Source organism: Entelurus aequoreus, linkage group LG03, assembly GCF_033978785.1.
Source record: "Entelurus aequoreus isolate RoL-2023_Sb linkage group LG03, RoL_Eaeq_v1.1, whole genome shotgun sequence".
NCBI lineage: Eukaryota > Metazoa > Chordata > Actinopteri > Syngnathiformes > Syngnathidae > Entelurus > Entelurus aequoreus.
The window spans coordinates 34,076,290-34,097,874 of NC_084733.1; the positions used below are offsets into that span (position 1 = coordinate 34,076,290).

The 21,585-nt window shown below is 37.1% G+C and overlaps 1 protein-coding gene across 1 annotated transcript; it reads right to left on the minus strand.

The window, feature by feature from the left end:
- Positions 1-1,802: 1,802 nt before the first annotated feature.
- slc66a3 (solute carrier family 66 member 3) lies at positions 1,803-21,016 on the minus strand. Its single transcript, XM_062041715.1, has 7 exons — positions 20,615-21,016; positions 16,231-16,313; positions 9,464-9,533; positions 9,285-9,342; positions 5,250-5,370; positions 4,879-4,920; positions 1,803-3,147 (listed from the first exon to the last, which is right to left on the minus strand). Exons 1-7 carry the CDS (start codon positions 20,758-20,760, stop codon positions 3,047-3,049), a joined length of 621 nt encoding a protein of 206 aa, XP_061897699.1. The 5' UTR covers positions 20,761-21,016; the 3' UTR covers positions 1,803-3,046.
- Between the last annotated feature and the right edge of the window lie 569 nt (positions 21,017-21,585).

The window sequence follows — 21,585 nt, forward strand, 5'->3', positions numbered from 1 at the left end:
GCAGGACTTGGGACTTGACTTGAGACTTCCCAGTCTCGACTTTGGACTTGACTCGGGACTTGCCTGTCTTGACTCGGGACTTGACTCGAGACTTGAGGGCAAAGACTTGAGACTTACTTGTGACTTGCAAAGCAATGACTTGGTCCCACCTCTGGCACAATCCATGTTGAGGCACAAATCAGTGACGTGCCTCAACTGGCTGCTGATCACCGCACCGTCTCTTCTCAGTATTTGAACGGCAAACGTGAAAATAAAAATAAAAATAATCTAAAACTGGTGAAGTTACATGGAAAATAACTTTAGTATAATCACTGGATACGTATAACAATTTAATTACTTTTTTTTCTTTTTACTTTTTTTTTCTTTCCATGATGGCAGGTGAGGCCGTGCCTCCCCTGCTTCTAGTGACGGCACGCCACTGATATATATATATATATATATATATATATTATATATATATATATATATATATATATATATATATATATATATATATATATATATATATATATATATATATATATATATATATATACATACATATATATATATATATACATACATCTATATATATGTATGTATATATATATTATATATATATATATTTTACATGCCATTCAATCAATCAGCTTAATGGGCCAAGTATGTTTAACACACAAGCCGTGTCCACTTTCTATTTAAGGGCTTTACATCAGAATGCATGTTGGCGACCAAACAGATCTTTATAATACCCACTTCAACAATAAAGATGTGGATGTGCCTTTTGGATTTTCATTAGTCATTTGTTTATTTGGTATTATGTTTAACCACTGACCACAACATTGGGGTATAGCACTATCCAGTGAGGGACAATGCAATATGATAATTTAGTATTTTAACTGTAACTGTTTGAGGTCTGCTAATTTATTTATATATTAACAATAAAAGACAAAGGTAAAATATTTATTCACGGTCCATCTGAGAATCCTACCTCTTAAGAAACTGAATATGTCATGGACCCCTTACCAATTAGGAATGGGCGACATGGCCTAAATTCTACAGTATATTGTGTGATGTATTGCAGCCTTCTGTGTATGTGTGTATATATATATATATATATATATATATATATATATATATATATATATATATATATATATATATATATATATATATATATATATATATATACACGTGTGTATATATTTGTGTATATATACACGTGTGTATATATTTGTGTGTGTCTAGATATATATGTATATATATATATATATATATATATATATATATATATATATATATATATATATATATATATATATATACAGTATATATACATGACAGTTCCTGCCAATATCCAGCAACTTGGCACAGCCATTGAAGAGGAGTGGACCAACATTCCACAGGCCTCAATCAACAACCTGATCAACTCTACGTGAAGATGCATATTTCCACCATGCATCTATGGTTTGATTTAACATTTTTCTGCACTTATGCAGATCCCAAATACAAAAAACAGGTACCAATAGGTAACAAACCTTAGTTTTGCATAGTAGGTCCCCTTTAAGTCAGTAATCACTGTTTACAAGAACAATGTACTCCTGTTTTAACCTAAATATTGTAAATATTCTGACAACTTTTAAGACCTTTTCCAGATCGCCAATTCCGAATCAGTTGTTTTGCTGTTACTAAAAAAAGGGATCAACATATGAAAGGGAAATGTTTTTGGGTTTTTTTATCGTTAATGTGCATGTTTGCTGCTCAGCTTGCATAGGATTGTGGGATTTGTTTGCGTCAGAATGAAGTTAAAAACAAATGGGGTAATTAAATGTAGAGTCTGCATACAAAAATAGTCACAATACGGCTTTATTTAAATATCGTTCTGAAAGTAACGAGTAAAAGAGACAATTTATCCTGAGTTAGAATGTAAACACAATAGGAATGTGCTCTCCTACAACAACACAAGTGTACTACAGTGGAACCCGTTCAAGTCGATGATATCATGAATGTACAAGATGTGTGCCTCTCGCTAAATAAATTGTCAAGTCCTATACAAGAATCTTCCTACCTCTTATACAATTCCATTAATAGTTATAAATGACCATTTTCAGACACTTTTTCTCTGCCTTCAAAAGTCGGGTGTGCTGTGAACCAAAACCTTTGTCACTTCTGACCACAAGCTTGTACATAAAATTGTTTGGTTCTCAATTATTGTAGTCTGGACAGTCGACACAAACTGACCACTTTTTCATAGAAATGACTATCCGATACTGATATCAGATGTTAGTCCGTTATCAGTAAAAAAAAATCGTATTAAATTGGTTTGCATGTCAAATCTCAGATACAAGCTGTCCTGCATCAGGTTTACTTGTGCAAAGCTGGACAGCCAGTTAACTAAATGTCCTCACACTAGGTTGTTTTTTCTTGTATGTTAGTCAAGTCCTTCACAGAAAGTAAACATGGTAAGCTATAGGCTACTATGAGCAAGCAGCTACACAACAGCTAAGCACACAAGCTAGACATACGTAATAAATGTCCTTAATGGAACAATAAAATAAACTTACAAATACAAAGTCTACAAGGCAAAAGCATATGAAAAAGTATCCAGTAACAAACGTGTCCGCATCATTTAGCTAACTGGCATTAGAATCAGCTTAATGGGCCAAGTATGTTTAACACACAAACAATTTGACTTGGTACCTTAACTTAGGATTATTGTGAGCACTACATGCCGCCAAAAAAACTAATTACCATTCCATTTCAACTTAAAGACACCATAAGTCGCATGCATGTGTATCGGATTTGGGACTTCCCAACAAATGACTCTTTTCAAACAAAAGTGGTCGGCCATATACAGTATGTCTGAAGATGGCATTTTTTAGTAAGAGGAAGAAGCTGGTGGCCATGAGCGTGTTCCACTGTACACTACTTGAGAGTTGCTTTATCATATTCTGAACTTTGGAATGGTTTGGACAAGAAAGGTAAAAAAGGTATTTACAGTGTAACATGTCTTCTGGGAGTAACAGTGGGACTTTGCTGGTGAGAAGTTTTGTCCGCTCCAAAGTGTTCAGTCTTCTTTCACGCAGCTGCGGCCGTTTTTCCGGTAGTAAAAGATGCTTAGCAGCACCCAAAGGTTCAGCAAAGTGGTGGTGATGAAGCGCACCAGAACTGTGACCAACCAGAAGATGATGTTAGACACATTCTGTCTCATGTCCTCCTTTTGGTGCTGCCAAGGAGAATCTTCTCCTTACAGCAAAGACACTAATCAAATGAAAAATCAATCTATTTATTGACATATGGAGAAATATAATCCTGCTCTGGAATGAGACAATGTTTGGGGGAGAGATGTTCTAAGATGACCTCCACCTCGTTTTAGAGAGGACCTTTCTAGTTGATGCCTTCTTTCACCTTTCTCTCTACACAGACTTTGGAGATGGAATGTTGTCCTCAAAGAAATGTCCCTTCTACTTCCATCCTCCTCCCAAAGATTGTCTCATTCCATGGGAAGACCAGCTGTTTTCTCCATCAACTCACTCCTATTGTTATGCAGGACGCTTGTTTACCAGTCACGCTGGACAACAACACTGTTGTAACTTACCTTTTACCTTCTTTTAAACTTCTTCTACCTCATTTTACATGTTTACCTACTTTTTCTTTTCAAATCTTCTTCTAACCTACTTTTTAACCTTCCTTTACCTGTTTACCTACTTCTTTTTTTTTAACCTTTTTCAACTGTTTACCTACTTTTTTAACCTTCTTTTACCTATGTTTACCTATTTTTTTAAATCTTTTACATATGTTTACCTACTTTTTTTAAACTTCTACCTCCTTTTACATGTTTACCTACTTTTTTAAAAACTTTTCTAATCTACTTTTTAACCTTCTTTTATCCGTTTACCTCCTTTTACCTACTTTTGTTTTTTTACATGTTTACCTACTTTAAAAAAATCTTCTAATTTGTTTTTTAACCTTCTTTTACCTGTTCACCTCCTTTTTTACCTTTTTTTCTATGTTTACCTACTTTTTTTCTACCTTTTTACATGTTTACCTACTTTAAAAAAAAATCTAATTAGTTTTTTAACCTTCTTTTACCTGTTTACCTTATTTTTTCCTAGGTTTACCTACTTTTTCCCCCTATGTTTACCTACTTTTTTTTTTTACCTTCTTTTACGTTTAACTTCCTAAAAAAAAAAAAATCTTCTAATTTGCTTTTTACCTTCTTTTACTTGTTTACCTACTTTTTACCTTCTTATCTGTTTACCTGCTTTTTTTTTTTTTTTTACATTTTACCTGCTTATACTTAACTTTTACCCGTGTTTACCTACTTTAAAAAAAAAAAATTGTATAGTTTATGTACAGTATATCTATGTAAGGCTCCTGACATATGTGATAACGTATTGCGTCATTTCCGTTTTTCCTCCATTCTTGATGTCTAAGTTTTGGTGCCTTCTAAAACCGCAGAATGTTCAGACACTTTGCCCTCAGACACAATAAGCAGCTCAAATAGGTGAGTCGTCTATCTACACCTTCATATCTATGGCTGACAGCATTGAGACACTGGATATTATTCTCTCTCCTGACTTATTCATCTACTTATTAGTTTTCTCTTAGTTCATTACTCTCTGCTGTAATGCGGTTTCAATAGACTTCAGTCCAATTGTACAGAACATTTATTCTTCTCTCCTTTCACTACTTCACATTGTACTAAGCATTCTTCTCTCCTCCTGCTGTGGTTTTACTTTTGCCTTTTAAAACCGTTAACATACTAAAATAATGGATATTTGGACATTTAATTTTCCTGAGGGAACTCTCCTGAAGGAATTAATAAAGTACTATCTATCTATCTATTTGTACATGGATTCTTAATGGTCCGCAATGCACCACATTTGTTTGACTCACCCAGCATGTCTCCAGTTGTCATTATAGTGGTGTAGATCCGTGCTGAAAAGAAAAGCCCACATATTAACTTTATACGGGAGTGGATGTGTTAATTACAACCGACATTGTTATTCAAATCCATATTCATAAAGTCAGGTTTAAAAAGTGTGCAGCATGCCTAAGGGGAGGTAGTAGTTGTGTTGTAGTATTTCTTAAACTGCTATAAGTCATAGTGTATCAAATTTGTCTTGCATTCATTTAGAAGGACAAACACACAACTCCGATCCATCCACACTGAAATATTACTGGTAAATGTATGCAAAGTTATTTTCCATTGATAGAACTATGAAGAATATCTGATGAGCAGCAAGGCATGCATATTGTTTACTTACTCATACACGTGTAGCTGGCCATCCCCCAGGTGAGGGCACTAATCTGTCCCGCGTCCTTCGACTTCCATAGACATTGCAATTGTGCGAACTTACTAGCAGCACTGACGAAGGTGCACAGACTCTGAGAAAAGACCAATAACATATACATATACATATATACATTCTATATTCTTAACACCATATGTTATACTGCATACTGACCTGCCACAACATTAGGTACACCTGCAACATCTCATCACAGCTGTCAAAATATTCTGCTTTTACAAAAATAATAATGTTCACTTTGATAGACGATGTCATGGAGATATTCATATTGTCATTATTAGGAATTTGTCTATATAATTAGATCAGTTGGTTTAAAAACATTTTTCACCAAATACCACCTCGGAAAACACTTGGCTCTCCAAGTTCCACCATAATGACCAACAATAAAATACAGTAGCGTAGTAGGCCTATGTATTCATTAAAAAAGGCAGCAGTTTAAGTTACCAAGTATATTTAATATTTTTTGCCAATGTAACATTACACACAGTTTGAACAGTAACACTGGGTTTGAATACTGGAAAATAAAACACTGTACAGTGATTATTTGGCGTACCACTGGATGGAGCCACGTACCACTCAAGAGTTTGACAATCTGTGATTTATAATATTCGGATACTAATTTTTGATCATGCATTTTTCGAATTTGGTTGGTATTTTTCAAAGGATGCTCCTATAATTAACATTGGATGACTGCATACACACATTATTAATGGCATGAGAAAAATACGAAAAAAATATACATCAATCATACGTAATTACAAAAATGTTTGTTTTATCATTTGTCATATCATTCTCACTAAATTCTTGATAAAGCAAAATAGCATTTTTATTTTAGATATGATTGCAATTTATTGCACCAATAATTATGGAGACAAATTAAATAAAAGTAAATTAAGTTTGCTTCTGATTCAAATCGAACTGATAGTCGCTAAAAGACCTTTTACTCATCGTTGAATCATTTTTGCCACAAGTGCAGCAAAGAAACTGAACAAAAATAAAATGTTTACAGATTCTTTATAGGAAAGTTTTTACTTTGTGAAACCCATCGTCTATTTGTGAAAATGCAATAAAGACACATTTAACCCTTTTTAGACCTTGCATAGACCGGATGAACACAGGTCCAACTGTACCTAGACTTCTGGTGAAACCTTTACCAATGTTGACTACACGCTGAAAAAAGTTTTAAATGTGCCTTTATTGTGTTTTCGCCAATAGAATAAAGGTTTCACAAACATCCAACTGTCTTTTTATGAACCTTCAGGGTCTGTGGGATAATTGAAAACAATTATTTATTATGTTTGTTAGGCTTTTTTTTGGCATTCTCTTACAAGTTTTATTTCATTTGGTCCTTAATTATTGGTGTAATAAATTACAATTACCGTATTTTTCGGAGTATAAGTCGCACCTGCCGAAAATGCATAATAAAGAAGGAAAAAAACATATAAGCCGCACTGGAGTATGAGTCGCATTTTTTGGGGAAATTTATTTGATAAAACCAAGAATAGACATTTGAAAGGCAATTTTAAATAAATAAAGAATAGTGAACAACATGCTGAATAAGTGTACGTTATATGGCGCATAAATAACCAACTGAGAACGTGCCTGGTATGTTAACGTAACATATTATGTTAAGAGTCATTCAAATAACTATAACATATAGAACATGCTATACGTTTACCAAACAATCTGTCACTCCTAATCGCTAAATCCCATGAAATCTTATACGTCTAGTCTCTTACGTGAATGAGCTAAATAATATTATTTGATATTTTACGGTAATGTATTAATAATTTCACACATATGTCGCTCCTGAGTATAAGTCGCACCCCCGGCCAAACTATGAAAAAAACTGCGACTTATAGTCCGAAAAATACGGTACCGGTATATTGAAAATAGCAGTGAAAATGCTATGATGTTTTGATGAAATTCAAAATGGATTATAAAAATAATATGCTATGCTAAATAATATTAAGGATTTTTTTAACTTACATATATTTTATTAGTGTATTTTTATTGTATCTTTGTCATGTCATTAATAATGTGTGTATTCAGTCACCCGATATTATTGATAGACGCATCCTTGGAAAAATACCAACCAATCTTGAAAAATGCATGTTGACCAAATATGACACCCGGATAATGTAAATAATAACACAAACTAATAATAACGTGTAAAGTAGCGAGAAAAACATTTAATATGGACGTTAATAACACAAAGCTCACATGCAGAATGTATTTTTTTTTTTTTTAATAATTTTTTACTGCTTTGGAAAGTGAAAAAATCTGATTTTTTTTAGTCTAGAGTTTGACAGTCCTGCTATAGCTAACCCTTAAAATGTGTCTCTCACAGACACTTTGACATCCAACATGCATACAGTATATATCAGTACTGTACTTACAAAACATGCAGTTATGCAACTACACGTCTTGTGAAAGCGCCTTCCTGTTTGAAAGTGTTGAGAGAACTGTTGCAGCATACTTTTTGTCCACTGCAGATAGCGCCATCAAACTTTCTATTTAAAGGCCTACTGAAATGATTTTTTTTTATTTAAACGGGGATAGCAGATCTATTCTATGTGTCATACTTGATCATTTCGCGATATTGCCATATTTTTGCTGAAAGGATTTAGTATAGAACAACGACGATAAAGATTGCAACTTTTGGTATCTGATAAAAAAAAGGCTTGCCCCTACCGGAAGTAGCGTGACGTAGTCAGTTGAACATATACGCAAAGTTCCCTATTGTTTACAATGATGGCCGCATGAAGTGAGAGAGATTCGGACCGAGAAAGCGACAATTTCCCCATTAATTTGAGCGAGGATGAAAGATTTGTGGATGAGTAAAGTGCAAGTGAAGGACTAGTGGGGAGTTGAAGCTATTCAGATAGGGAAGATGCTGTGAGAGCCGGGGGTGACCTGATATTCAGCTGGGAATGACTACAACAGTAAATAAACACAAGACATATATATACTCTATTAGCCACAACACAACCAGGCTTATATTTAATATGCCACAAATTAATCCTGCATAAAAACACCTGCGTGTTTGTTATGCTAGCTCCTAGCTCCTCTGCTAGCTCCTAGCTCCATAGAACACGCCAATACAATTCAAACACCTGATCAACACACACAATCACTCAGCCCAAAAGACCGTTCACCTAACCCAAGGTTCATAAAGCTTATATATTTTAAAAAAGTTACGTACATACGCAAAAAAAAGTTGCGCACATACGGTCAAGCGATCAAATGTTTAGAAGCCAAAGCTGCATACTCACAGTAGCACGTCTGCGTCTTTGTCATCCAAATCAAAGTAATCCTGGTAAGAGTCTGTGTTGTCCCAGTTCTCTACAGGCGTCTGTGTATCGAAGTCAAAAGTCCTCCTGGTTAGTGTCTCTGTTATCCGAGTTCTTCCATCTTGACTGCATCTTTCGGGAATGTAAACAAAGAAGCGCCGGCTGTGTACTGTTGTTGCTGACTACGTTCGAAAAATACGTCCATTTCGCACCGACAACTTTCTTCTTTGCTTGCTCAGCTTCCTTCTCCATAATGCAATGAACATGATTGCAACAGATTCACGAACACAGATGTCCAGAATACTGTGGAATTATGAAATGAAAACAGAGCTTTTTCGTATTGGCTTCAATGTGGAAGGCATACCCGTGTTCGCCGGGCTACGTCACGCGCATACGTCATCCTCAGAGGCGTTTCGAACCGGAAGTTTAGCGGCAAATTTAAAATGTCACTTTATAAGTTAACCCGGCCGTATTGGCATGTGTTATAATGTTAAGATTTCATCATTGATATATAAACTATCAGACTGCGTGGTCGGTAGTAGTGGGTTTCAGTAGGCCTTTAAGTTACCATAACATTTTTTATTATTAATGCAGAAAGATAATCAGTTCTTGTATTGGACCTTGTTAGATAGTGAGAGTGTACCTAATGATGTGGCCTTTGAGTTTCAGGGGAAGTTACGTCAGCGAGATTTCTTACCATCGCGAAATCGATGATCCATTTCTCCACGGTTAGTAGCCTCCAGCCCAGGACAAACCTGAATATGCCACATTGAGGCAGCTGTGCGTATAGCGTGGAAGTATCAACACAAGATTGTGCGTCACTCTTATTCTGAGCCGTGTAATAAAAAGCAACAGTGCGATACACAACAAGGATACAAAACAGTGTAGATGAGGCTGTCCTGCAACCTGTTGTTGTAGAGCAGGATCAGCAGTAGCAGGACGACATCTGAGGAGGCAAAGTGTGCAAAAAATAATACAATATACTTAAAGAGTGTTTTGATATAAGAGCCGTCGCTCTGAAAATTGCTACGCCTTAAGTTGCAAGCAAAAATTTGAGTTACAAGCATCCCCGCCATTAGTTGGCGTAGCAAATGTCACAGTGAACCCCGTAATATCCGCCCGAAACATCTGGGGCCGTATTCCTAAAGATTCTTAGTGCAAGCAATTGCTCCTAATTCTAAGAAAAATCTTAGAATCATGATGTTTTCTTACAATTTCCCCTAAAAAGCCTGCTCAGTGGTGTTGTGGTTAGAGTGTCCGCCCTGAGATCTGTCGGTCGTGAGTTTAAACCCCGGCCGAGTCTTACCAAAAGACTATCAAAATGGGAGCCATTACCTCCCTGCTTGGCACTCAGCATCAAGGGTTGGAATTGGGGGTTAAATCACCAAAATGATTCCCGAGTGCGGCCACCGCTGCTGCTCACTGCTCCCCTCACCTCCCAGGGGGTGGAACGAGGGGATGGGTCAAATGCAGAGGGTCATTTCACCACACCTAGTGTGTGTGTGACTATCAGTGGTACTTTAACTTTAAAAGTGAGGAGTAGATCCTAGTAGAGATAAAAGCTATCACTAAATAATCCTAGCTTTTAAGAGTCAAGAGAGATATTCTCCAAACACTGGGTGACAGGGAGTTCATGAAACACTACAGATTGGGTCGCGCAGGAATGATGTTTGTGGTTGGTCTCATTAGAGACGCACTTACTTCTCCAACCTGACGCCAACACTGCCTCTTATCGGCCGCTCAGCAATCCCAGACATTGATACAAGCTGAGCCATTTCACCCTGGTAAATACCACACTGGGGCAGCATGGTGCAACAGGGGTTAGTGGATGTGCCTCACAATACAAAGGTCCTGCGTTCGATCCTGGGCTCTGGATCTTTCTGTGTGGAGTTTGCATGTTCTCCCCGTGACTGCGTGGGTTCCCTCCAGGTACTCCGGCTTCCTCCCACCTCCAAAGACATGCACCTGGGGATAGGTTGATTGGCAACACTAAATTGGCCCTAGTGTGTGAATGTGAGTGTGAATGTTGTCTGTCTATCTGTGTTGGCCCTGCAATGAGGTGGCGACTTGTCCAGGGTGTACCCCGCCTTTCGCCCGAGTGCAGCTGGGATAGGCTCCAGCGACCCCAAAAGGGACAAGCGGTAGAAAAATGGATGGATGAATGTTCAAAGTTGAAAGTGCAAAACTTACCAGCATGGCAATTAATATGAGCAAATAAATATAACTATCACTATGAATAAATACTGTGCAATTGGGTCTAATTTTCCACACATTTTGTAGGATATTTTTAAAGAACATCTTACTAATCAATTTATTTTATGTGAAATTGTATTTGCAATGACACAGTCTTCAGAAGATTAGATTCCATGATTAAGTTGATCAATTTGAGGGTCCATTCTTTGCCCATCATCACCAAAAGTATATTTTTTATCTCGCTTTTAGGATCAACCAATCACATTTTTGGAAATGATGACTCAACATGGTCAACCACACCTCCTCACTAAGACAGGAGTTTCTGTCCATTCCTTGCTCAGAGTTCTCTGAGAATGTTTTTTGATTGATTGATTGATTGAAAATGTTATTAGTAGATTGCACAGTGAAGTACATATTCCGTACAATTGACCACTAAATGGTATCACCTGCATAAGTTTTTCAACTTGTTTAAGTCGGGGTCTACTTAAATTGATTCATGATACAGATATATACTATCAAATATATACTAACATCATAATACAGTCATCACACAAGATAATCATCAGGGTATATACATTGAATTATTTACATTATTTACAATCCGGGGTGTGGGATATGGAAGGGGGCGGTGGGGGAGGAGGGTTAGGCTTGGTTGGTATCAACACTTCAGTCATCAACAATCAGCATCAACAATTGCATCATCAGAGAAATGGACAATGAAACAGTGTATGACTGACTTGGTAGGATATGTACAGCAAGTAGTGGACATAGAGAGATCAGAAGGTATAAGAAAAAGTGTCTACATTTTTTATTTACATTTGATTATTTACAATCCGAAGAGGTATGATGTGGAAGGGAGGGTGTTAGTTTAGGGTTGTAGTTGCCTGGAGGTGTTCTTTTAGTGCGGTTTTGAAGGAGGATAGAGATGCCCTTTATTTTACACCTGTTGGGAGTGCATTCCATATTGATGTGGCATAAAAAGAGAATGAGTTAAGACCTTTGTTAGTTCGGAATCTGGGTTTAACGTGGTTAGTGGAGCTCCCCCTGGTGTTGTGGTTATGGCGGTCATTTACGTTAAGGAAGTAGTTTGACATGTACTTCGGTATCAGGGAGGTGTAGCGGATTTTATAGACTAGGCTCAGTGCAAGTTGTTTTACTCTGTCCTCCACCCTGAGCCAGCCCACTTTGGAGAAGTGGGTAGGAGTGAGGTGTGATCTGGGGTGGAGGTCTAGAAGTAATCTGACTAGCTTGTTCTGGGATGTTTGGAGTCTAGATTTGAGGGTTTTGGAGGTGCTAGGGTACCAGGAGGTGCATGCGTAATCGAAAAAGGGTTGAACGAGAGTTCCCGCTAGAATCTTCAAGGTGCTTTTGTTGACCAGAGAGGAGATTCTGTAGCGAAATCTTGTTCGTTGGTTGACCTTTTTGATTACCTTGGTTGCCATTTTATCACAGGAAAGATTAGCCTCTAGAATGGAACCTAGGTAGGTGACCTCATCTTTCCTGGTGATAACAAGGACACCCACTTTTATAGTGAAGTCACTGACTTTCTTAAGGTTGATGTGGGACCCAAATAGGATGGATTCCGTTTTACCCAAGTGTATGGATAGCTTGTTGTCAGCGAGCCAGGTGCAAATTTTACAGAGTTCAGCACTGAGGATTTTCTCCACCTGTGACTTGTCCTTGCCGGATACCAGCAGGGCAGAGTCATCCGCAAACAAAAACAATTCACAGTCGCATGCTGATGACATGTCGTTTATGTATATTAGGAACAGTAAAGGCCCCAATATACTGCTTTGGGGGACTCCACAGCTCACCGAGAGGGGGGGGGGGGGGTCATGGTGCCGTTCACCTCTACCACCTGTTCCCTCCTCTCCAAGTAAGATTGCATCCAGCTCGATGAAGTTTTATCAAATCCGATTGCTCTGAGCTTATCCAACAGTATAGCGTGGTTAACGGTGTCAAAGGCCTTCTGAAGGTCCAGCATGACCATGCCGCAGTATTTGCCCGCGTCCACCTCATGTTTGATGTGGTCGGTCAGATAGAGAAGGCATGTGTCAGTGGAGTGGTTAGTTCTGAAGCCGGATTGGAATTTGTACATGAGTTTATTAGTGGCAAGATAACTATCGACCTGGTCATAAACTATTTGTTCCATTACTTTCGAAATGGAACTGAGAATAGAAACAGGTCGGTAGTTGCCAGGTTCCAATTTGCTTCCTTTTTTAAAGAGGGGAGTTACTCTTGCTATCTTAAAATCTTTTGGTACTTGGCCTTGAGAAATTGAGAGGTTTATCATGTGCGTGATGATAGGGGAAATGGTGGAGGCAGAGTCACTCAGGAATCTGGAGGGAATATTATCAAGGCCAGTGGCCTTGTTTGGTTGGAGCGCGCTCAATTTTTTAAGCACCTTATCAGCTGAGACCATTTCTAATTTGAAATTGTTGTTGAATACTCCTAGCTTTCTGTAGAAGGCTTTAACGTGTTCTACACCAAAGTGACCAGAGTGGTGGGACAGCTTGTTGACTAGAGTTGTGGCTATGCTGGTGAAAAAGGTGTTGAGTCTGCTTGCTACCTCCATTTTGTCTGTAATGAGGGAGTCCCCCTCCTTGATGTTGATGTTGGTTAGTCTGGTTTTAAGTTTCTGGCTGCAACCAGAAAGCTGGTTGTTGAGGATTTTCCAGAGCTCCCGTGGTTTATTTGTGTTTTTCTCTATTTTGTCGGTAATGTAATTTTTTTTAAGGATTTAGTCAGGTTGGTTGTCTTATTTCTTAATTTATTGCATTGTTTTTTGAGTGTTGAAAGGAGTGATTTGAGGTTGTTATTATTGGGTTGTTTATCTATTTCGGTTTTGCACTTTTGGTATTCTGAGTATTTTCTGTCTCTGTCTTTTATGGCAGCTAATAGGTCCGGATTCATCCATGGTTCAGAGCTTTGATCCTGACTGTTTTCACGGGAGCCATTACGTTTAGTATCATTAGGAATGCTGTTTTGAAGCGATCCCAAGCATCATCGACCAGGTAGCTCGCGAGCACAGGGGACCAGTCCCACTCACCTAATTTTAGGTTGAAATTATCACTGGAGTATTTTATAAGGGATGTGGATTGGGCTGTTATGTGGCCGTTGGCTTTGGGTTTAGCTATTTTGCGGGTGCAGAAGGTTAGATAGTGGTCGCTAAGACCACAGATCATGACCCCACTATTTTTTATTTTAGGCCGGTCTGAAATGAGAATGAGATCTATGGTTGATTGGGTGGAATCACACACACCCTTGTAGGTAGTGTTATTAGCTGGGAAAGACAGTGTAGATGACAAAGCTTGCTGGAATTACTCCTAAGCTAAGACTCCTTGCTATTATTTCTTTTTAAGTTAAAGTCCAGGGTGTACCCCGCCTTCCGCCTGAATGCAGCTGAGATAGGCTCCAGCACCCCCCCGCAACCCCAAAAGGGACAAGCGGTAGAACATGGATGGATGGATGGAAGTTAGAAGCTCTCTGAGCGGATTCTCAGAATCTTTAGGAATACGGGCCCTGGTCTTGCTCACTAGCACTAGCCTATAGTTAACAACTTTGTTTTCTAACCATGGGAAGGAAGAAAGTAAGTGTGAAGGTCAGTACTGAGAAGAGGAAGTGGATGATATTCATTGAATTAAAGAAATAAATCATCAAAAACATTGACTGTGCGTATCGCCAACTTGGCGAAGCAATTCGATTGCATCCAGCCAGGAATGTTAAAATAATATCTATCTTAAGTACGATATTTCGATATACTGTAGTGTATTATCAGATTTTGAGAAAAACTAAAAAACTGTTTATTTAATAGTTGTATTATTGTCTATTATTTATTTATTCCAAGAGTTACAACAAGGAAGTGGGTGCAATAGTTAATGTACATTTCTGTACAAAAGTCTAAACCATCACTACTTTTGTACTATTTCTCTTACACAACAGCATATTGAAATTATGACCAGTATTTAAAAAACATTTAGATTTTTTGTTTTTGTGGAATAAATTGAACTTTACATTGTTGGACTGAGGCTGAAATGCAGCCTGTAGCTTCTTGCTGATTGGCTGTTGAAGTTTTTGGCATCTTCAATAATCATTAGGAGTGCTCAACAAAATTGATATACATCCAAATGGCGATTCTAATTAATTTACACTACCGTTCAAAAGTTTGGGGTCACATTGAAATGTCCTTATTTTTTAAGGAAAAGCACTGTACTTTTCAATGAAGATAACTTTAAACTAGTCTTAACTTTAAAGAAATACACTCTATACATTGCTAATGTGGTAAATGACTATTCTAGCTGCAAATGTCTGGTTTTTGGTGCAATATCTACATAGGTGTATAGAGGCCCATTTCCAGCAACTATCACTCCAGTGTTCTAATGGTACAATGTGTTTGCTCATTGGCTCAGAAGGCTAATTGATGATTAGAAAACCCTTGTGCAATCATGTTCACACATCTGAAAACAGTTTAGCTCGTTACAGAAGCTACAAAACTGACCTTCCTTTGAGCAGATTGAGTTTCTGGAGCATCACATTTGTGGGGTCAATTAAACGCTCAAAATGGCCAGAAAAAGAGAACTTTCATCTGAAACTCGACAGTCTATTCTTGTTCTTAGAAATGAAGGCTATTCCACAAAATTGTTTGGGTGACCCCAAACTTTTGAACGGTAGTGTAGTTCTAAATTGATTGTTTTCAAAAATCAATACAGCCCTTTGAGACACTTGTGATTTAAGGCTATATAAATAAACATTGATTGATTGAATATTGAAAATCTTTTTTTTTTATGAATTAATTTGTAAAATTTTGTTTTTAAGCTATCTCCATGCTTACTCGCACGTCATAAGAAGTTTTTGTAATTTGTTTTGAAAAGGTTTTACTATAGCAAATAATACATTGCCAGAATCGTGTTGAATCGAGAATCGATTCTGAGTCGAATCGTCACCCCTATAATTGGAATTAGATTGAATCAAGAGATGCCCAAAGAGTCCCACCTCTAGTGAGTACCCATACATTTTACAATTTGCATTGAGTAAGCTTAAGAGGAATTTACAGATTTTGGAGAACAATTATACAGTTTTCGCACAATTTTTGTTTTACGACGGAAATTTTCGCCAAAGGTTTTTTCTGGTTTTCGTATGCTGTCTCGGTTATCCTACGACCAAACATCACGCCAAACAGTCCGTCTACTCGTGTATAAATCCTTAAGTTGTGACGTGAGAACCTAATTAAATGTGATTAACAAGTCTTTAGTGGAAATCTTTTGAAGTTTACCATAAACTTAATAATTAATCGCGTAGAACAGGTGTAAAACTTTTTAAACATTTATATGTCTAAGCCTGAAATAACTTGAAGTTTAGGCCAAGGTGTTGTTCTTGACCTCAGACTTCGGCTGTAAAAATAGAAATAAAAAACAGTGGTTTAATAAGCAGATCCTTAAAAGGCAACTCACCTTGAGCAATAAGAATGGGATATTCCAGGTATGTTGGTGGGGGGTAGTCGTAGTACGTCTGGTACGTGACAAACACGATGTACCTGTCGAGCAGACAGTGAACGTTTGGCACTGACGTGACAAGAAGGATGTTAACATGCTTTAAATGGTAAATGGGTCGTACTTGTATAGCGCTTTTCTACCTTTTTAAGGAACTCAAAGCGCTTTGACACTATTTTCCACATTCACCCATTCACACACACACATTCACACACTGATGGCGGGAGCTGCCATGCACGGCGCTAACCAGGCCCATCAGGAGCAAGGGTGAAGTGTCTTGCTCAAGGACACAACGGACGTGACTAGGATGGTAGAAGGTGGGGATTGAACCAGTAACCCTCAGATTGCTGGCACGGCCACTCTCCCAACTTCGCCACGCCGTCCCCATGCTTTATGGAAGTTCATCTTTGTGGCACATTGAGATTATGAGCAGTACATGTTATCACATATAAAATGATCCTTCTTAAACTCAAAGACACACCTGGACAATGTAAATGTAGTATTTGAGCAAAATGTATTACAAAACCCAAAACCAGTGTAGTTAGCACGTTGTGTAAATCGTAGATAAAACAGAATAAAATGATTTGCAAATCCTTTTCAGCTTATATTCAATTAAATAGACAGCTAGGACAAGATACTTAATGTTCCAACTGAGGAACTTTTTTTTTTTTTGTGCAAATAATCATTAACTTAGAATTTAATGGCAGCAACACATTGCAAAAAGTTGTCACAGGGGCATGTTCACCACTGTGTTACATGGCCTTTCCTTTTAACACTCAGTAAACGTTTGGGAACTGAGGAGACCAAATTTTGAAGCTTTTCAGATGGAATTATTCCCCATTCTTGCTTGATGTACAGCTTAAGTCGTTCAACAGTCCGGGGGTCTCCGTTGTGGTATTTTAGGCTTCATAATGCGCCACACATTTTCAATGGGAGACAGGTCTGGACTGCAGGCAGGCCAGTCTAGTACCCGCACTCTTTTACTATGAAGCCACGTTGATGTAACACGTGGCTTGGCATTGTCTTGCTGAAATAAGCAGGGGCGTCCATGGTAACGTTGCTTGGATGGCAACATAAGTTGCTCCAAAACCTGTATGTACCTTTCAGCATTAATGGCGCCTTCACAGATGTGTAAGTTACCCATGTCTTGGGCACTAATACACAACAGTCCGGGGTCTCCGTTGTGGTATTTTAGGCTTCATAATGCGCCACACATTTTCAATGGGAGACAGGTCTGGACTACAGGCAGGCCAGTCTAGTACCTGCACTCTTTTACTACGAACCCACGTTGTTGTAACATTTCAGCATTGTCTTGCTGAAATAAGCAGGGGCGTCCATGATAACATTGCTTGGATGGCAACATTTGTTGCTCCAAAACCTGTATGTACCTTTCAGCATTAATGGTGCCTTCACAGATGTGTAAGTTACCCATGCCTTGGGCACTAATACACCCCCATACCATCACAGATGCTGGCTTTTGAACTTTGCGCCTATAACAATCCGTATGGTTATTTTCCTCTTTTGTCCGTAGGACACGACGTCCACAGTTTCCAAAAACAATTTGAAATGTGGACTCGTCAGACCACAGAACACTTTTTCACTTTGCATCAGTCCATCTTAGATGAGCTTGGGTCCAGCGAAACCGCCGCCGTTTCTGGGTGTTGTTGATAAATGGCTATAGCTTTGCATAGTAGTTTTAACTTGCACTTACAGATGTAGCGACAAACTGTAGTTACTTACAGTGGTTTTCTGAAGTGTTCCTGAGCCCATGTGGTGATATCCTTTACATACTGATGTCGCTTTTTGATGCAGTACCGCCTGAGGTACTTACATGCAGTGATTTCTCTAGATTCCCTGAACCTTTTGATTATATTACGGATCGTAGATGGTGAAATCCCTAAATTTCTTGCAATAGCTCATTGAGAAATGTTGTTCTTAAACCGTTTAACAATTTGCTCACGCAAAGTGGTGACCCTCGCCCCATCCTTGTTTGTGAATGACTGAGCATTTCATGGAAGCTGCTTTTATACCCAATCATGGCACCCACCTGTTCCCAATTTGCCTGTCCAGCTGTGGGATGTTCCAAATAAGTGTTTTGATGACCATTCCTCAACTTTCTCTGTTTTTTGCCTCTTGTGCAGCTTTTTTTAAACATGTTGCAGGCATCAAATTCCAAATGAGCTAATATGTGAAAAATTAACAACGTTTCTCAGTTAGAACGTTAAGTATCTTGTTTTTGCAGTCTATTCAATTGAATATAGGTTGAAAAGGACTTGCAAATAATTGTATTCTGTATTTATTTACGATTTACACAACGTGCCAACTTCACTGGTTTTGGGTTTTGTAGATTGTACAGGTGTAGCTATTTAAATGTAGCTATGGCAGCTGCTATCAACATGCAACTACACGTGCAGTGATATCAATATGTAGGAATAACGACAGCAGAAATGTGAAGCTACAATGACGTAGACGATGAGTCAACACACAATGGTGTTATTTACTGTACAATGCAGTAGCAACTCAAACAATGAAGAAATAATGCCTACATTTCATGTTTTAATGACTCTTTTCAATTCAAAATAATAGATACAACATTGTCATTAAATATACTTACAGTAAGTCTATAGCATTTAGTTGTAGAAAGGAAGACTCCTGCAACTCTACATCCCAGTGCAATGTGTTGTGGAAAGGTTTTTGTGTGCATTTTTAATTGTTTATGCCGTGTCAGAATTGGTGAAACCTTACACTGCTAAAAAAGTGTAAATATGTGTATACATTAGTATTGGCCCTCAGCACATTAAAAAAAATGAAATGACAAGGGAAAAAAAATCTAAATGGGGGAAAAAGAGCAGTAATGTCATGGGAATAAAGTTGAAATATTAAGAGGGTAAAGTAATACAATCAATAGATTTTTTCTTATTTTCTTTTTTCAAGGAAACAAGTTGTAATTTTACAAGGTCAAAGCCAAAATATTAGGAGAATAAAGTCATAAAAATAAGATGAAAAATGTAGTCTTACCATAAAAAAGTAGCTGCATGAGATGAAAGTAAAAATATTGACACTATGATCATAAAATAAAATAAAAAATTTTAAATGATGTCAAATTTAGAGAGAATATTATTTGTAATTTTATGAGATTAAAGCCAAAATATTAGGAAAATAAATAGATACAAGTAAGAGGCAAAAATGTGTAATCCAACAAGAAAATAAATAGTAATTTTACGAAATTAAAGACGAAATATTAGGAAATAAAAGATAGAGAGGAAAAATGTTGTTTTAGCATTAAAAAAGGTTGTAGTTGCACACAAATAAAGTCAAACTATTGGGACAATAGGGTTATACAAATACAAAGTAAACAATTATAGAATTATATTTACTTTTACAAGACTGATTTCAAAATATTCAGAGACTTAAGTCCTAAAATTGTGAGGGGAAAAAAATGTGAAATCTTACCAGGAAAAAGTCAATTTTAAAGCATAACGTTGAAATATTAATCAACTCAATAATTAAAGTAATCATACTATAAGAAACAAACCAAAACAAGATTCGTTTTTGAAAATGTGTTATAAGTTGTAATATTATGAGCATTAAGTCATCATGTTATGGTAATTAGGTCAATATATCATGAGGGAAAAAAGTATGTCAAGAAACCTGATATAATTCATGTTTATCATTTCATATTTAAACCTTTTCTTAAAATATACACAACCTATCAACATATCCACACAGATTGTTTTACACATTGTAAAATAATAAAAGGTGGCCTCCACCCGCATTCTTTTTATTTTTTAGTATGTAGTGTAAAAAGTTTGGACACCCCTGACTTACATACAGTATGTACAGTTGCATTCTGTTTTCTCTTGTTATAAAGACAATAATAAACATGTAAACATGTATACATTAGTACATGATGTAAGTTATGGTACAGCAGCAACTGTTGACTTTGTGCAGTTTTTTTTAAAAATGTTGACTTTATGATATCACTGCAGCATGCAATATGACGTCACTCACCCCAGTCGTGGCCTCTGGCACCAAGGAAATAAAGGGTGCTTAGAAATAATAGTGTTATACATAAATTCGTTTATTTGCCATTATGTAAACAAACCAACATTTTTAAAAAGTTGGATTAGTTGTGTTAAGCCTTAAATATTTTTGCATGAATCCTGCAGTAGTGCAATATTTACACGTCCTTTAAAAAAACGATTTATAAAAACAGGATTTGCTTGAGATCCCCACCGAAAAAACGACAATCGTTAACTATGTAAGGTTGTACAAAATACATTAGCCAGCATTTTTTAAAGGAACAGTAAAACATGAAAACCATAATTTGAATATTAATACTCACCCAAAAAGTTCGAGCAGGAGACTTTTGAGGCTGACTCCGGTCGTCGATTTAGCTCGCATAAGTACGAAGATCTGCGGGAACTTGAGCACCATACACACCAACAGCGTAGACACATTGGCGTAGTGTAACAAAGTGTCCGACGTCATTTTGTATTTTGGAACAAAATTAACGACAAATCCATAAAAATTATGACCCACAATGAAGATGCGCTGCCACACGTCTCAATAGAGCATCACTTAGGTTGTATGTTTCAAAATAAATCAAGAAAAGCCTGTTTCAGGAAATCCATGTATCTATCTAGACCGATGTTCCGAGACAAGCTTTTATGTTGAAGTTTCATTCGTTTGACTTCCTGCTATTCTTTTTCAAAGATTTGTTTCCTGGCTGTACCACCGTCCACCATCTCATTCGCACTTCCGTATCCGTTAAGCGATGACATCATGGTTTTGAACGTTTTCCACTTGCCATAATTCATTTATTGTACTATCACAAATAGAATATATGTGGTTATTTGAGAAACATTTATGGACTGTCCACATATATAACGGTATATTTTTTTAGGGCGTAGCTTATTGGTCCTTTTTTATTTTATTAAAATAATATTAACCTTTAACATAATTTATAATAAAATAACATATATCAATTCTTAATGAGATATATATTATTAGATATTACACATTTTCTTTGCCTCCTATATTGACCATGGATGCTGTTTGTGGTACGCTGGTCCTTTTTTTAAAAATTTATATTATTAGCATATTAGCCTTCGGCATATAATCAAAATTAGGTATGTCCAATAATGGCTTTTTGCCGATATCCGATATTCCAATATTGTCCAACTCTTAATTACCGATACCGATATCAACCGATACCAATATATACAGTCGTGGAAATAACACATTATTATGCCTAATTTGGACAACCAGGTATGGTGAAGATAAGGTCCTTTTTTAAAAAATTAATAAAACAAA

What these genes read in the sequence shown, in the direction of transcription:
- slc66a3 (XM_062041715.1), bottom strand. Translation starts at nt 20,760, where the DNA reads ATGACGTCGGACACTTTGTTACACTACGCCAATGTGTCTACGCTGTTG. An exon ending in AGCCTCATCTACACTGTTTT is followed by an intron (nt 9,343 to 9,463) that starts GTATCCTTGTTG and finishes TGGCATATTCAG; the next exon opens with GTTTGTCCTGGGCTGGAGGC. An exon ending in GACAACTGGAGACATGCTGG is followed by an intron (nt 3,148 to 4,878) that starts GTGAGTCAAACA and finishes GGTTGGTCACAG; the next exon opens with TTCTGGTGCGCTTCATCACC.